Here is a 15,751-nt window from a genome sequence, read left to right as displayed (position 1 = left end):
CAACTTAACCCAGCCAGCTTTAACTGACTTACCAGGCTGTTGTTTCAGAAGAGTAAGTCACTGCATGAATTGGGTGCCAACAGACTGGGACCTAGGTTGCCGTTCACTATTGCATCTCATGATGAAGCAAAATACTACAATCCAAAATACTTTTCATGACCAATTTATTATTAGAGACGAGGTACAGGATTGAAACTCTAATGTACAAACCAAAGTAAAAAAAACAGACACAACTTGCATGTGACATTTCAACACGGTGGCACATCACAGGGTCTGTGAGGTTACAAGGTGCTAAGTGAACCCAACAGGATGAAGTGTTACTTTTGGCATTCGCTCTGAAGTACTCTCTTCTGATTATTAAGTTAAGTAATCAGTGTAGAAAATGTGCAGCTTCTGAAGAACAAAGCCATAACAACCTGCTTCACTCACAAGCGTCTGCAACGTCCCCCTCAGTCACTGCAGATATCAGTCCTTAAACGCAGCATAAGTTCAAATATAATTCTGCAACTGTTTTTCTCTCCCATATTTCGACAAAATGTATTGTGTTTTTGCATCATGTGGCAGGTTGCAAACCCTTGTCGCTCTTCTAAAGAGTAATTCATGATGACACATAGGATATAAATCTATTCTTTTCTCCCAAAAATTCACCCATATAAACGTGTGACTGAGATGCTGTCGGAGTCTATCTTGGTGCTGACGCTGCATTTCTTTTGACACCTTCCCTGGGCACATCTGTGTTTCAACTCAACTTGAGTTTAGCCCCGCCCACAAATGCAGACCGAACATGCTCGTTCCTTCACAGAAACTTAACTTGTAATTCAGACGGTCTTCTTCAGCCAGAGAACACTGAGACACAACGGGCCACTGAGCCAGTGTGTGTCGGAGCTGATGTCATCCTGCTTGAGCTGCTGAGAGGTTGAGTCATGAGCCGCGTGTTGCTCGGTGGCACGACGGACAAAAGCTCCAGATGGTCGATACACGATGCAAACAAAATCATGTGACTACACACAACAATCCCTGGGTTAACAAGCAGTTTTAGTGGCGCACACACGGAACGGTACTTTAGAGTCCTCGTGATGCAGGACGGGCAAGGGTACGACAGCGCCCCCTCTCGGCTGGAGAAAGGATGGTGCAGGCAGCTTCTGTGGAATCAGTCAACTTTCCCCATTTTGGCGATGAGCTCGTCGCAAATCTTAGTGAGCTCCTCGATTTCTTGATTCTGAGTGACACAACCGGAGATGTTACGCTGAACCACGTGTCCAGAACAAGGCATGATGGCATGTCTCTGACCTTCTGCAGCATGGCTTGTTCCAGTGACTCATTCTTCATCTGCTCCTTCCTCAAGCTGGCAGTCAGTGCCACGCTCTCCGAGCTCGCCTTCGCTCGCACCTGAGCAATCTCCTCGTTGGCCCTGGTGGAGAGGAGCAACCAGAGGATGTGAACCCGAGAGCTTTTGGTTTGCAATTATTGATGAGTCAGCAGAACGCCACATACTTGTCTAGCTTCTCCTCAGCGTGCAGTTTGAGTGTCTGATATCGCTGCTCCTCCTGCTTGACCCGAGCCAGATATTCCTGTGCACACTTTTTCAGCACCTCTTCGTTCTAAAAAAGAAAAAAAAATAGTCAATTAAACCTACACAAGTCCAGTGTCACATTGTTAACCATGTTAAACAATGCATTGTTTTGTGGCTGTCTGTACTGTCATATGCCATCATTATATTTACCTTCTTGAAGCCTTCAAGAGTGTTCTTCATTGTTTCATAGCGGCGGAACACGTCAGACAGCGAACGCTCCACTGAGTTCAAGTCTGTCAGGGCGGTGTCTCTCTCCTTGGTCAATGCAAGCAAAGCCTTCTGGGAGCTCATGGTGTTGCGCTGTTCATCCTCTGAGAGAAGCAAATACAAACATGAATTGCTGCACAAGTATTTATCTGTCAACACTCTCTCACCCACCGATCATCTGAGCAATCGTCTTCTCGTACTCTGCAACAATCTTCCTGCAAGACAAATCGCACGAATTTTAACTGAAAGTAAAAAGTTTTTAATAAATGGTCACATCAGTGAGTCGAATACAGCAGTGCTCCGCAGAACACTATGTAGCACCCACCTCATCTCGCTGACCTCCTGTCTGCTCTCCTCGTACTTCTTCTTCCAGTCGCTGACCTCCACCTCCTTCGTGATGATCTGAGAGCACAAGCACAACATGAACCGCGAGCCAGTAGTGGACCAACATGTCACAATGAAAGTCCATACCTCTTCCCGAATCAGAGTGAGAACGGCCTGTTTCTCCGCCTCGCTGATGCAGATGGAGTCCAGCACCTGACTTCCTGTTTTGGGCATTTCACTACCTGCCGTGCTCTTCAGTTTGTCCTGGCTCTATCCAAAATTAGAAAAGGAGACCACATTTATACAGACAACTCTAAAACAGGGATTCCATGACTACCTCTGGGAAGTGACACACCCTGCAGGTACAAGCAATGGAACCAGAAGGCTAACTTCTTCTGCCACAGGGACACTATCATATACAACATTCTCTTACAAAATAAAGCTGAAGACACCTAACAGATGCTTCCATTTATACTGTCCTCTGTCTGCTCACACACATCCTGGAATCACCATTTTTCACCCGACTCACAAAGCCAAAGGGCTAAAGAAGTCAGCAGCGCTGTATTCTTTGGCTTGATGTTTCACAATCATTCAGCTATTTCTAACTCCCAGCTCTATTAAGCCTCGTTCCTCCCATCCCCCCAGTTCTCCCTTCTCTTTCTGTCCTTGTCTGGATTATACCAGTCATTTTGTAATCTCTTGAGTAATCATCTTAATCCATCTGTCACCTGAGCAGAGGAACATCGTGTCAGTGAGCTCCTCCAGTCCATGTGAGGGGCCACCAGAGTTCCTCAGCTTTAAAAATGCGATTATTATTTGTTCATGCAGATTTTTGTCTCAACATCACCTAAGAATGGCTGTACCAAAACACTGCTGCTATGGCAACTGAGTAACCAAAGCACCAAACAGACTGCTTTCATTCCAAATCTGCCCAGATTCACAAGTGCGTTCGGAAAGTTTGGCTCGGCGTGAAGTCGAACGAGCGGTCACAAAGCAACCGCTGGGAGGGGATAATTCGTAATATGATTTTTGCACCATCTAGTGGACATTGGGAGGACCACGTTGACAAGAACTCACCACTGAGGAGCAGACCGAGTCGTCTGGCACGTCACTCTCTGACATGGAAAGAACAAAGCATGCAGTTAGAATATTGAAGATTACTTTTTTCTAGTTGGTGCTTAATATTGAACACCATAAAACGATACAAGGGGAAAAGAAGGGCAAAAGAAAAATGTCTGCCGACACAAAGAACAATCGAGTGCATGTGGTTATGCAACACTTGCTCAGTCGGTTCAGAACAGTGAGGCGTTGCAGCCATTTGCAGCCTGAAAGCTTTGAGTGTTCGCCTCCAAACCTGATGAATCACACACCAGTGATGTCACCGTGTCTGTTGCTCACTCAGTCACATGATAATAACTGCAACAGTAGATGTTGAGCACCGTGTGAAACACGATGACAACAGAGTCCTTCCTGCTCTCTGATATTGATCCACGTTTGCTTTCCCAGAGTCAAACAATGACTCACCTCACACTGAAATTAATGCTAGTCCTGAGTTCAAGTCCATATTGACTCGGAAAACATCGAAATACATAGGTCACCCTACTACAAACATTTGGTAATATGACACAACACACATCACCACCTCTTGACTCTAAGTTGAAGGTCATGGGAGGGTCACACTTTGATTATCTAGATATGACGTGGTCTGAGGAAAGACGGTGATGGTGCTTCCTTACTGCTTTGGTCTGTGTCTGGTTTGACACACACGCTGCTGGCTAACTTCTCCTCGTCCGTGGCGTGGCCCCCGTGGAGGTCGTCCTGCATGGCAGAGGATTGATGACGTCTGCAGTCTAACCGCAAACATGAGCAGCAGTCAGTGAAAACTCTCACCTGTGCGCTGAAGTCCTTCTGCACCGGCAGGTTCGTCTTCACTTTACAGGAGTTCCTAAAAATGAAGCAGATTTTCAGTAGCAGCTCTGGATCTGTGATAAACTGAGGCTTGCTGACAGAGCATGTTAGCCAGGTGAGGGACGATCTCCTCTGAGTAAGCAAACCTTAAACTCAGATAACAAACACTGAATAAGGCAGAGCGGAAGAGCAGATTAATAAAGGCAACAACAAAAGATGAACTGCAAATAAGATATATGTAAGGATGGGTAAGCTTCTGCTGAGTCACCTTCAGCCCCGCCTATCTTGTTCTAAAGTCAGCAGTTGATGTGTATGTAGCAACAGCACACACGTTTGCTCGCACTGCTGCACAGTACTTACAACAGAACACACAGGAAATGGACTTGTTCGGAAGTCCTGACGACACAGAGAAGAAGAACCAAGGGAGACAGCTTAGTCAGTAAAATGAAGTATGACAACAAGTGAGGACAAGACATGAGGGAGTTAATGGATGAGTGGAAAGAAAAACTATTTTAAAAGAAAAAATCATAAATGAAAACAACTGTGAGATTAACCACAAGCAAATATCTCTTGATCTTATTATTACATTAGGAGCATTTTAGGACAAAAAAGGACATAAAAAGTTAAAAATAATCATTACAGAACATTACAATTTATTTAATATAATTTAATAAGAATAATTAGAACATTTTCTGAACATCATTTAATATGTCTATCTGATAGCAACTTGTTAATCAGTCATTTTAATTGGAAAGAAGAATTTCATGAAAACAACTGTATAAAAATGATTTGATTGCTGTGAAACACCTATCAAAACTTATGTAAAATGCAAAGTGTATTTGTAAAAGACTTACGTTGAAAATAGCAAGGCCACATAATAAAAAAAACGTAAATAAACCTATATAATAAAAATAATAAAAGTAAATAAACCTAACCACAACTGGCAGGGAATATTCACCATTTTTCAATGCATGGTCATTTATACATGATTCTTGCTATTACTATTTAAGGACTATTACAAAAAAACGCCACAAGATGGCGCTGTTGGCGCCTCCAAGACATCAGGGATGCCATTCAGCAAAACAAACATCAAGCTCAACCTAAAAGCCTTAAAGCAGAGGTTAATTTGGCAAGAAACTGAGGGAGGAGTAAGTCATAAAATTGATGTGTGTTTGCTCAGCTCAGTCTGCGAGTAACTGGAATGGGTACACAAGACTGTTACTCACGTGATGAGGCTGTCGATGGCCTCACTGGCCTCCTGTGTGCAGGGAAGTTTGGTGTTCTTCTGAATCAGGCCAGGGTTCATGTTTCCGTTGAGCAGGTCAGGGTCGGGAGCTTCATCGTCCACCTCTGAGGGGTCGGGGGTATTCAGCGAGGAGTGGACTGGGAGTGACGGCGGTCTCAGCGGTGGGGGGACAGGACTGTCCTCAGGTTTGGTGCTCAGGGTTAGATTAAGGTTCTGGTCCAAATGAAAGCTGCTGTTGTTTGGGGTCTGGTTGTCCAGGACACGTGACGGAACAGAAGCCACATCTTGGATGGAATTTTTGTCAAGAAAGTGATTTCTTGTCCCTGAAATAAAGAGCAGACGGCAGCGCACGCCATTTTAGTCACACTTAGCAATTGCAGCATCAACTCTCCTTTTATCTGCCATAAAAAATGTAACTTCCTCTAAGTACACTCACATCCTGTGTCCTTGTGGACGCTGCTGCAGCAGCAGACCAACTCAGCTGAGTCACACTGCTGCTGTAACACACAACTCCACTGCTGCGGATGAAAACACCCACACACAGTGAAAACTCAACAACCACACAACAAAACAAACAACTCAATCTCTCACTGAAAAAGATTGTCCGCCTCCACATGCAGAGCGTTTCCAACACTGGACATGTCACTTATTACATAATTGAAACTGACGCAATTCTGCTCAACTTTGGTTGAATTCTGAGACTTTTTGGAGACACACCCTGCTGTGAGAGGGAGCACATGCAGAGGAACCACACCCAGCCATGAATGTAAACCACCAAGTCTCCTAGCAACAAAAACAACATCATTATTCTTTTACAGCTCCATGAAAAAGAGGAAACTAAGAGATCCAGTGATGGAGCAGCAGATGGTTTATATACCACTATAATCGCTCCGAGCTTACATGGTTTTTCCCATGTGAGCAGGAAGTGATCCCCTTCAGCCACTGAAGTCTAATAATCACTTTGAACAGTTCGGCCCTGATCACCAACAGCAGCAGTGTTGTCATCAAATTAAAAACACTGGACAAAAGACAATTCTCTCAATATGACCTGAAAAAAGTCTTTATTCCATAACATATATAAAGTTACTAAAAAGTCCCAAACTGAAATAACAAAAATAATAACAAAGCACAAAAACATCAAGAAGTAATACTGTGAAACTCAAATATTCCACCTCATTTAATAATAACATTTAAATATTTTATATTCATTCATCATGAGAATATTCTAATTTCTTGCAGTAGAATGGCACAGCTCAAAATACAGTTTCTTTCATAAGTGAGAGCCTCATGTTGTGGTTTAAACCTCTAAACACAAGACTACTGGATTTGGATTTGGAATTGATAAAGATCAGATCAGCCGAACAAGTATTCACATTATCACGCACTGTTGACTGAAAGATGAGATCAATGATGCTATTTCAGACTTTCAGAACTCACTTTGTACATGACATATTTACCCGGTATGATTTCGAAGTGAGCTGTACTTATGAAAGCACTAGCACTGCTAGTGGTTAAATGCACACAGAGAGCTATTGTGAACTGTGACCTCCCGCTACAAAATGCCTACCTCGCTAACTTGTGCAGATTAGAGAAGGAAATGCAGTTGTTAGCCTCTTGAACCTTTTGGATTTTAGGGTGCAATGATCAATGTTTAAGTCAGGTCATCACGAAATGGATGACAACGTACCAGTAGATGCTATATTTTAACATATATGTTAAGTAGGTAGAGGATCTTACGGATAAGAAAGTAAATGTAACTACATTTCTCAACATCTTCCTTGGTTCCTCTCTGAGTGGCATTTTGACTTTCAGGTTTTGTGTAGGCTTCCACACACAGATGAAGAAAACATGTGTAGGTACCGCCCTAGATTGTGTGTGTGAGCTGCCTTGTCCTTGTTATTCAGTGTCAAGCTGATGTCAGCCTCTTTGTTCTCTACTTGTATTTCGTCTAACGCAGTGTGGTTATAAGGATTTGTTTTGACTGAAACACTGTAGAAAATAGAAGCAAGTTCACTGATCTTGATGTGTGTTTACAATCAACAGCAGGCGCTGTGTGATTACCGCTGTGGTTTTGAGTTCCACATGCAAATTGTTTAATTCCAATTTTGTCGGGACTTTAACCCAAGTATCACACTGATCTTGTAATTGCAGGATGTGGTAAAATTACACCAGACGCAACTGAGAACACTACAACAATAACTGACTTTTTTTACACTGGTGTTTAGTTTGTATTTCTTGTATCTTAGTAAAGTAAACTTAAATACGCACTCATAGTTCTGTTCTCAGTTTCAAACACCTGTTTACAAGAGGAGATGAAAGTTTCCCGGTGTGGGAAATTCGAGATGGTGGAAAGTTGCTGACAGGCTAGAGACAGACAAAATCTTTTTACCTGTGTTTTCACAGTTGTTGAGCTGATCTAGCAGCTTCACAACACCCGGGGACTCGGCTTCTGGCGTCTCAAATGTTCCCTCCGAGTCCGAGCTGTGTCAAGAGCAAAGAACAAGTTAGAAAAGTCAACATAATGTAAGTGAAATTTATAAGAAAACCCCTTTGTAGATCAAACGGTGGTGCACAGATATTTTATTGAGCTAAAAATAATAACTTGATATTGAAGATCAGTTTATGTACATGAGAGATTAAAGGCATGTGATAAGAAAAGCAGAGTTGCAAGGGCATCAATAAAGTCTTATCTAGCAGAACGTTTTCCCTCCTACTGGTCGATTCCAACAGTCACATGGATGCAGTCACGTATCAACCTTATATTAAGGAACAAGAGGCCCTTATTACTGGCAAACCACCAACAGCCACCGGGCAGAACCAGGACTTGTTGCTGAATGAAGTGAAAACTGTCAACTAAACATAAACAATGGAGAAGCCTGATGTTGAGACAATGAGGTTATTGAGTTATTCCATGGAAGCCTGGCGGGAAAGGACTGCAGAACACATCTGTTGAAATGATTGAAGAGTCCTTCTGTATTGTTGTGCGTTCCTACGCTGCGCTCTGTGTTCCTGACAATGTCATGCCAGATGACCACAGAAGCATATTCGTCATTTTGTCACATCAAACAAAAACAGAAACACAGCAGTGTCGAGGAAGCCATTTTCATTGCCAATTGGAAGAGTACGAAGTTAAGCACACAAGGCTTTTTCACTCACACTATTTACTTGAGTCTTGCTAAACACATTTAGCCCTAAACTGCACTGCGATTGTTGTTTCTTACTCATAAGTGGCTTTGGATTTAAGCTAAATGAATAAATACGAAATGACTGTTTCAAGCAAAAGAAAATAGAAAAAAAACCAGCCTGATTTAGGCCTAATAATAAACAGTCATCCAACCATCAAGCGCTTTCGAGTGACTAGAAAACAATGGAGCTGGAGTTCAATGCAAATAAGTGGCTAATTTATTGTTTAGAAAGCCAGAGGAAGGGGAGGAAAGGAAGTGAAGCCTGGGTTCAAATATCCCACCTGCATCCTTTTGCCTCACAAGAAGGATACACTTTGTTCCAAAAGACACACAGGCACAAACACACTGTGAGTCTTTTAGTCGGCTGCCTCAGCTGCCTAGACACCTAAATTTAACTCCTTTCCATGGAAAGACGAGAAGAAAGGGGGGAGAGCGAACATTTGAGTGTATGCATGTGTGTCACTTGAACACACAACAGAACGTCCGCACTTTAATGAAAACCAACACAATGGACAAAGCTCACCAACTCAGGACCCTTTAGTTCTCACTAGCCGGTTCACACTAACACATTCAAGTCTAATCCTAATATACACACACTCTCCACCCCTCCCTCTATCACACAACACACACACACACATCGGATCACATCCCAGGGATGGCCCCAGTGGCTGCAATCTTGGATGGTTACTTAGAAACTAGAAATGGGCAGGAATAAAAGAAAGTCTCAGGACAGTGTGACTTTCCCTTCCCCCAACTTTGACACGCAACCACCACTTAACATGATATTTACTGCCTGCTATGATACAAAATTAAATGCAGTGAAGGATTCAGCTCTATAAGGAAGGTTGTTTTCCTGCAGTGACACACGGAAGACACAGAACTGCTTCGGGTGTGTTTACATTCACCACATGTCACTCTTACTCGTCACTCTTATTACACTCATCCACCTGTAAACAAGCATCTTAGTTTAACTTTCTCCCACAAACAAAAGCAAAACCTCTTACTTGTCATCATCATTGGTGGCTGTCCCTGTCACAGCTGACCAAGTCCACTTGGCCCACTGGACTGGCGACAACCAAGACATCCTGCAATATGGTGATTCCAAATTCTGGGTCAATGAAGGCTGTCAGCACAGACCCTTTCAGATCCGTTCTCAAACCGGCTCTTCAAAAAAACACCAGTTTCCGTCCTTGGTTCAGATCACTTCTTCATGCTGTCACCATTGCTGTTTCTGTTTAGCAGGAGAACGCGCCGGACGCTGCTGCTGCTGCTTTGCTTTCAAACCTTCTGACTCAGACAGCGAAGAGCAGGCGAGCATCAGTTCTCGCTCGGCTCCCCCCTCCTCTCTCCCACTCAGTCTGGGCGGGGGAGCCATCAGCTGGTGAGCAGACGGCAGCTCACACTGCTGCTACATGTTTGTGAACTTAGTCTCAGAAGTTTGCCTTTCCCCTCCTTTGTGAGGAGAAGCTTCCTGTTTTAAGAGGTAAAGGAGTGAGGTTACTCCCGGGCATGAAGCACGGCCACTTCAAAGGCACGCAGGCAAATATTATTCAAATAAGCCGATACGGTTTCTCATTCCAAAGCCTTCTTTTGTTGGACAGCACACCACATTAATAATGCACTTAAGCCATCTGTTGTGATCACAATTAAGACGTGTATTCATACAATTGCTTCAGAATCCAGTAATTTGCCTGGTGTTTTAGAGTGAATGATTCCTTTCAGTTCCCAAGCCTCCACACAGCAAGATGTAACACAAAAACATATGCTTGCATCCTCACTGGATTTGTGAACCACCACCACGACCGACAAACAAATTCATGCCATAGGAAAGAGGTCATGCAAATTGGCAGCATGTCACAGAACCTGACCACTCTCTCATGACCCTGGGATGATGACTGAGGTCAGTTTGGCATCGAAAAGTGACTGATCTGGGCCCCTGTTGCTTGACTCTTTCTGCTTAACATAGCAGCACAGCTCAAAGAGTAGTTGTGTTACCGGTATTTTAACCATAATAAATTTGGAAACAAGTAGGTCTTGAACATTGTGGTATACTAAAAATTAAACAATATATCAGCGGAGTACTCTCTGTGACATGACCCAGACCATCCACCGCAGCTCTGACTTGGTCTTTGTGAAATCCCACAAGTACAGTGTCCCAAAAATGAAAATGAGTCACCGTAAAAGGGGAGACCTTTTTATGTGTTGCTGACAGGGACACTCCGATCAGGATTTGTGCTGAATGCCGATCACTGATACCGATCACATGGATTGACCATGAATTTGTAATCAAAATGATGAGTCCTACTGTGTATATATTGTGGAAAAAATGAACCATGAAGTCATTTTAATTCAGACAGGTTTTCATATTCCTCTTCAAGGAGGAAAAAAATAGAAAAATCTTGCAGAATGCGGCAACTATTCTGTCAAAAGGACGACTGAGAAACATTTAATTCAATGTGAGACGTCGCAGTTTGGTGAAGTTTCAGATTCAGGTGGCTAACAAACGCTGCACCCAACTCCTCATCATGCTCAATGAAATTAATGATTATTATTTCTTGGGCAATTAGCTTAGCGTTCTGAATGACACGCTCTGACCCGGGGGTGTTGCTAAGCGTTAGCTGTGCTAACAGCCTGCTGCTGGGGAACCAGTGGTCTCACTTTCATGAGCCTGGAAAACTCTGTGCTCCCTCAAGTGCTAGTGCATTAAATGGCATGTTTAATTTGAAAGCACTTCCCTGCAAATGTGCTGGAGGATGCAAAACTGACATGACAGATTGAAAGAACCTCCACAGCAGACATGCTGCTGCCTAGTGAGCAGCAGGGAGGGAGGGAGGATTGGACACATCACAAACAGTGGGGCTTCATCAGAGCGCCGGCTGTCACATGATCAGTTGTTGAGACTGGCAATGATCAGTATTTACTGATCATGCTGATATCGGCCGATCATAATCGGTGGCCGATCGATCAGAGCATCGTTAGTTGCTGAACAGTGTGCGCTTCATTGTCGGTGTTATGTTGAGTTTATCAATATTCACTGCATTACATCTATTCTATACTGATGCTCCTGTGCTGTTATTATATTTTTAAACAATTTCACTGTTTTATATCTTACGGGGGGGATACAAATGGTACGACACCGATAAGTGAGGTTGTCGCAGAAAATACCTTCAGTGCACCTACAGGTCTGGACATCAAGCGTGGCACAACCTGATGACCACTCACTTTGCAGAATGTTATAAAATGTACAATAAAACTAAAGTTGAATAAAACTGAAGATTCAGGCTGCCTAAACCAGTCATGCGCTACTTTATTTCAACACAGCATGTTTACAAGCAAATCATAGTATTTTAAATTTGATAAACATCCAGTAACTGATTAACTTGACTCGTTTTACTTCATTAGAAATTGATGAAATACATTGGAAATAAATAAACAAATTAATATTGACTCAACGTTGCCACTACTCACACCAAACAAGAGGCTTCCTTAAGATCATTTAATCGTGACCAGTCTCTTTACATGCAAAATGTCTTATCACTGCCGCAACAGACACTTCCTCACCCTGGCATTAATGTGCCCATGTTCAGAGGGACTATTGTACAGAGGGACAAATGAGGTCAGACAGTAGAAATCAATACAGAAACCCAGATTGAACAATGCTGCTGCATCAAACATTCAAAGACTGTGATCACTGCATTCAACCATGCTCACATGACCAAGCTTCCCGGGCTATTTGTGGAACTTATATAATTTATACATCACTGACTAGGACAGATGAAAGGGTTTTTTTGAGAAACACAAACACGACAGCAGTCAAGTAAATCCAGGACGCTCTTCTTTGTGTTTGCTTTGCATCTTATACATTAAAAATGCATGAAAAAGAACAAAGTCTGCAAAGACTGATCCGGCACGTTGATGAATTCATGCACCAGCACACCCACAAATGATGTCACACCCTGGTGAACACGGAGAAAGAAGCTGTGTTCAGTGTGTGATTACTGAGCAGAAAAGTGGAGCACGATTTGGGGGCAAAGACTGTAAACACAGTCAGCAGTGAGGCCGCAGTTATCTGATGCTTTAGGATCAAATGGAAGGTAGGAGAGTGATCTGGGAGTTTCATTAACATTCCTGACATTGTCTCCTTCTCTTTTCTTTGTTGCGCGTCAGCTGAGAGGACAAACCTATCTGCCTGTAGATGACAAAGACCCTCCAGCTGCAGCAGCAGCCAGACTCACACTTCCTGTGTTACACATGTTTACCTCATCTTGATGCTATAAACATGCAGCTGTAGGCTGAAACAATTTTTTACCCTGAACACATGAGAGAGCACCACTCTGTGATCATGTGAGTAGAAGAAGGATATCAGCGAAATCGAGTGGATACAGAAAGAGAGGCGAGGATTCAACCGTTATGTAATAACATGAAACCACAAATAGCTTGCAGAGAAACGGTAGCAAAACCCCTCACACACGCAGTCGTGAGCGCTGACTCTCACAAAGCTCAGGAGCAGAGCGAGTCACATGCCAGACCCAGACTGTGCTCTGACAGTAAACCCAGTGGGAACAGCCTCTCTGATTCACTAATTATATTTTGATGGATAGCAGCATGTGTGGGTTATTAGCCAAGAATACATCAGCAAAGATAAACAAATCTGACTGCAGCGACGGGTGGGACAGACGCTGGATGTAATAACAGAATGTCACTCACACAGCCCAGTTCATTAGGCCTGCAAAGAATCATCAAGCGCCACCATCAGGTCAGGTAGGTTGTGATAAATTGGTGGATGGAAACACATATAACTTGTGTGTGAAGTCACTAGTGTGGCAATGGATAAAAAATATACTGAAGAATATAAAGGCTGTTGCTATAGGTCATTAAACTTGAGATAAGGAATTCGCCAAATGTAGGAAAATGTAGAAGAAGCTTCAAGAAGACATATATTAGACGTATATTCAGGTATATTCAATTCAATTCACCTTCCCCATAACACCGAATTCTCCTGGAATTTAAACTAAGAATTGTGTTACTTGCACACCACTAGCATTTCTTACATGTCTCCCAATTGTTCAGAATTCATTTGGCTTCCCACAGTGTAGTGTAGGAAGAATAAAGGCAGTCTAATCTAATCCAATCCCTCCATAAACACACACCAAGATTATCCATTAAATGGCAAAGGCAGGAAAATACACCATGAGAAAAAAAAATCTTGGACCACTATAAATTAAATTCTCTATATTGGGAACGACTATATACACAATTACACGATCCAAGACCAACAAAAGCGCGTTTAATGTTCCCAATTAATACGTGTTGTTACATTGAACAGGGCGTAAAATTACGCTACAGTGCCATCTAGTGACCATTGCTGAGTCAACAGTTCAATCCATTTGATCAACTGCTAATTTAAAAAAATAAATGTTTTCATCTCAGAATTTCAAAGTGGACAGAATGATCTACACAGTGCAAACAAAGAGGCTGTTTGACCACTTTCCACTCGGTGTCTGTTTACCTTTTATATTAACTGAGAACAAACAACAGTGAGAGACAACAAACAGAGGTGTACAGCATCCAAATTGCTTACGGCTTGCGCACGTGAGTTACTCCTTCAATAAAACAATCCCTCCTTCCCTGCAGCTCGCGCACATTTCCCAAGGTTCTTTCTTAAGACAGGGGGAGCTGATAGAGAGTAATTAACACAAAGTGACATGACAAAGCAGAGGGATTAAGAGTGAATGAACAAAAAAGAAAGAGAGGGTCGGATACAAGTAAAGACACCAGCTGGGCTTTTGTTCATCTCCCCTCCGTAGGGACAAGTTGCCAAGACAATAGTGCAGCAACACCAGCACTGGTTCCACAGCCCCACGGTGCCATCATCTCGGTCTTATTCTCTCAACTACACGTCAGAATTATGAAATACTCTGCTCAACACCAACATACTGCGTCACCACAAACTCATTTTTGAAAATCAACACAAATTCAAACCCAGGTCAGTTTAAGATTTAAGATAAAATTCTGGAGTTCCAAGATGACAGCGACTGCGTTCCATTTTTAACTCAAAAGGATGATGAAGCAACCAAAATTAGACCAATTGCTGAAGAGGTGAACCCAGAAGACCACTTCCCAGAGGGTCGATCGTAACCCCCAGCTTGTGTGTTGTGGTGAATTCGTAACTCATGAGCGGTGGCCCAGATCTGTCTTACTGTCCCTGTTATCTACTAAAATAGTTTGTTTAGTAAAGACGTAACCCAATTCTAAAATTAAACACTAAAAAGGCTGCATCATGGCATCATTTAAGGAGAAACTAAACATGGCTGCAGCTGGACTTGAGTGTAGTGAAATGTGAGCTCCATCATCAGTGGGATTAGAGCAGGGGGGCAAAGAGGAAGAACAGTGTTACATAGGATTAGGAAATAAAGAAGAGGCAGTATGGCGCTGAGTGCTTTTACATAACCTCAACAAAAGCTTCATCTTAGTGGTCAACATTGATGCATTCTATAGGAATTCAAGTCACTGTGGAAGGACAGCAGCTATGCTGAACACACTGTGTATATGATTAATACTAACACTGCAATTTGGGTCAGAGCTGCATAATTGATCGTCGGTGGTGGCATCTCTGCTTCTGTTGTAAGACACTGGAAGTTTAGAAGAGCAACTGTGAGCAGGTTTAACCCCAGGAGCATGGATCACATTCGCCTCACCCGTTTAATCTAATCAAGTGTTCCGCTCTGTTTTGTTTTCATTTGACTGAGGCGTAAACAGCGATGTCAATTAGGTTTTGCACTTCAGTCACGTTCCCTCGCTTCAGTGTCCGTCCGAAAGTTCATTCACGTCACAGCCTCATGAATTGAAGGTGGACACACATCCTCTCAATCAGACCACACAGATAAAAGAGTTGTGACACTTACATGCTGTACTTCTTCCGGGGAGAGCCCTTCCTGTGCTGGCTAAGCGAGCCCCCCATGACAACTCTCTTGTTTACCTCAGATGTCCTCTCACCTCGACTCTAGAACATCCGGGCTTCCCTGTTTCTCAAGTCATATTCCTCATCATTTTGGATGTCTCCACAGTGTGTGAGGAATGGTTGATGCTCACCCTTGAATAGCCACTGTCAGCCCCGCCCCCTCGCTCTACTTACTCACATCTCTCTCTCTTGATGTCTCACACACAAGCAGATTATACTCACATGTCCGGGACAGTGATAGTTGAAGTATTTAAAATCCAGTGGCAGATTGCAATTGCATTAATGCCCTGGCACGCTCCTCCCCTCCGTCAGTCAGGCGATAAACTCATCATTACCACTACTGTTGT

The 15,751-nt window shown here is 43.0% G+C and overlaps 1 protein-coding gene across 3 annotated transcripts; it reads right to left on the bottom strand.

The window, feature by feature from the left end:
* Positions 1 to 150: 150 nt before the first annotated feature.
* On the bottom strand, positions 151 to 15,549 carry LOC128762108 (transforming acidic coiled-coil-containing protein 1-like). Of its 3 annotated transcripts, none has more exons than XM_053869981.1 (14): positions 15,349 to 15,549; positions 7,648 to 7,739; positions 5,239 to 5,581; positions 4,373 to 4,408; positions 3,995 to 4,049; positions 3,841 to 3,922; positions 3,182 to 3,219; positions 2,252 to 2,374; positions 2,106 to 2,182; positions 1,952 to 1,995; positions 1,724 to 1,884; positions 1,495 to 1,601; positions 1,291 to 1,411; positions 151 to 1,219 (listed from the first exon to the last, which is right to left on the bottom strand). In XM_053869981.1, the coding sequence occupies exons 1-14, from the start codon at positions 15,402 to 15,404 to the stop codon at positions 1,151 to 1,153; spliced, it is 1,404 nt and encodes a 467-aa protein (XP_053725956.1). In that variant the 5' UTR covers positions 15,405 to 15,549; the 3' UTR covers positions 151 to 1,150. The 3 variants fall into 3 exon arrangements, with proteins under 3 accessions (XP_053725956.1, XP_053725955.1, XP_053725957.1); XM_053869980.1 differs by lacking the exon at positions 15,349 to 15,549 and adding an exon at positions 9,448 to 9,746; XM_053869982.1 differs by lacking the exons at positions 4,373 to 4,408; positions 15,349 to 15,549 and adding an exon at positions 9,448 to 9,745.
* Positions 15,550 to 15,751: the final 202 nt, after the last annotated feature.

The sequence above is a fragment of the Synchiropus splendidus genome, chromosome 7 (genome assembly GCF_027744825.2).
Source record: "Synchiropus splendidus isolate RoL2022-P1 chromosome 7, RoL_Sspl_1.0, whole genome shotgun sequence".
NCBI lineage: Eukaryota > Metazoa > Chordata > Actinopteri > Syngnathiformes > Callionymidae > Synchiropus > Synchiropus splendidus.
This window is presented reverse-complemented; position numbering and strand designations above follow the sequence as displayed.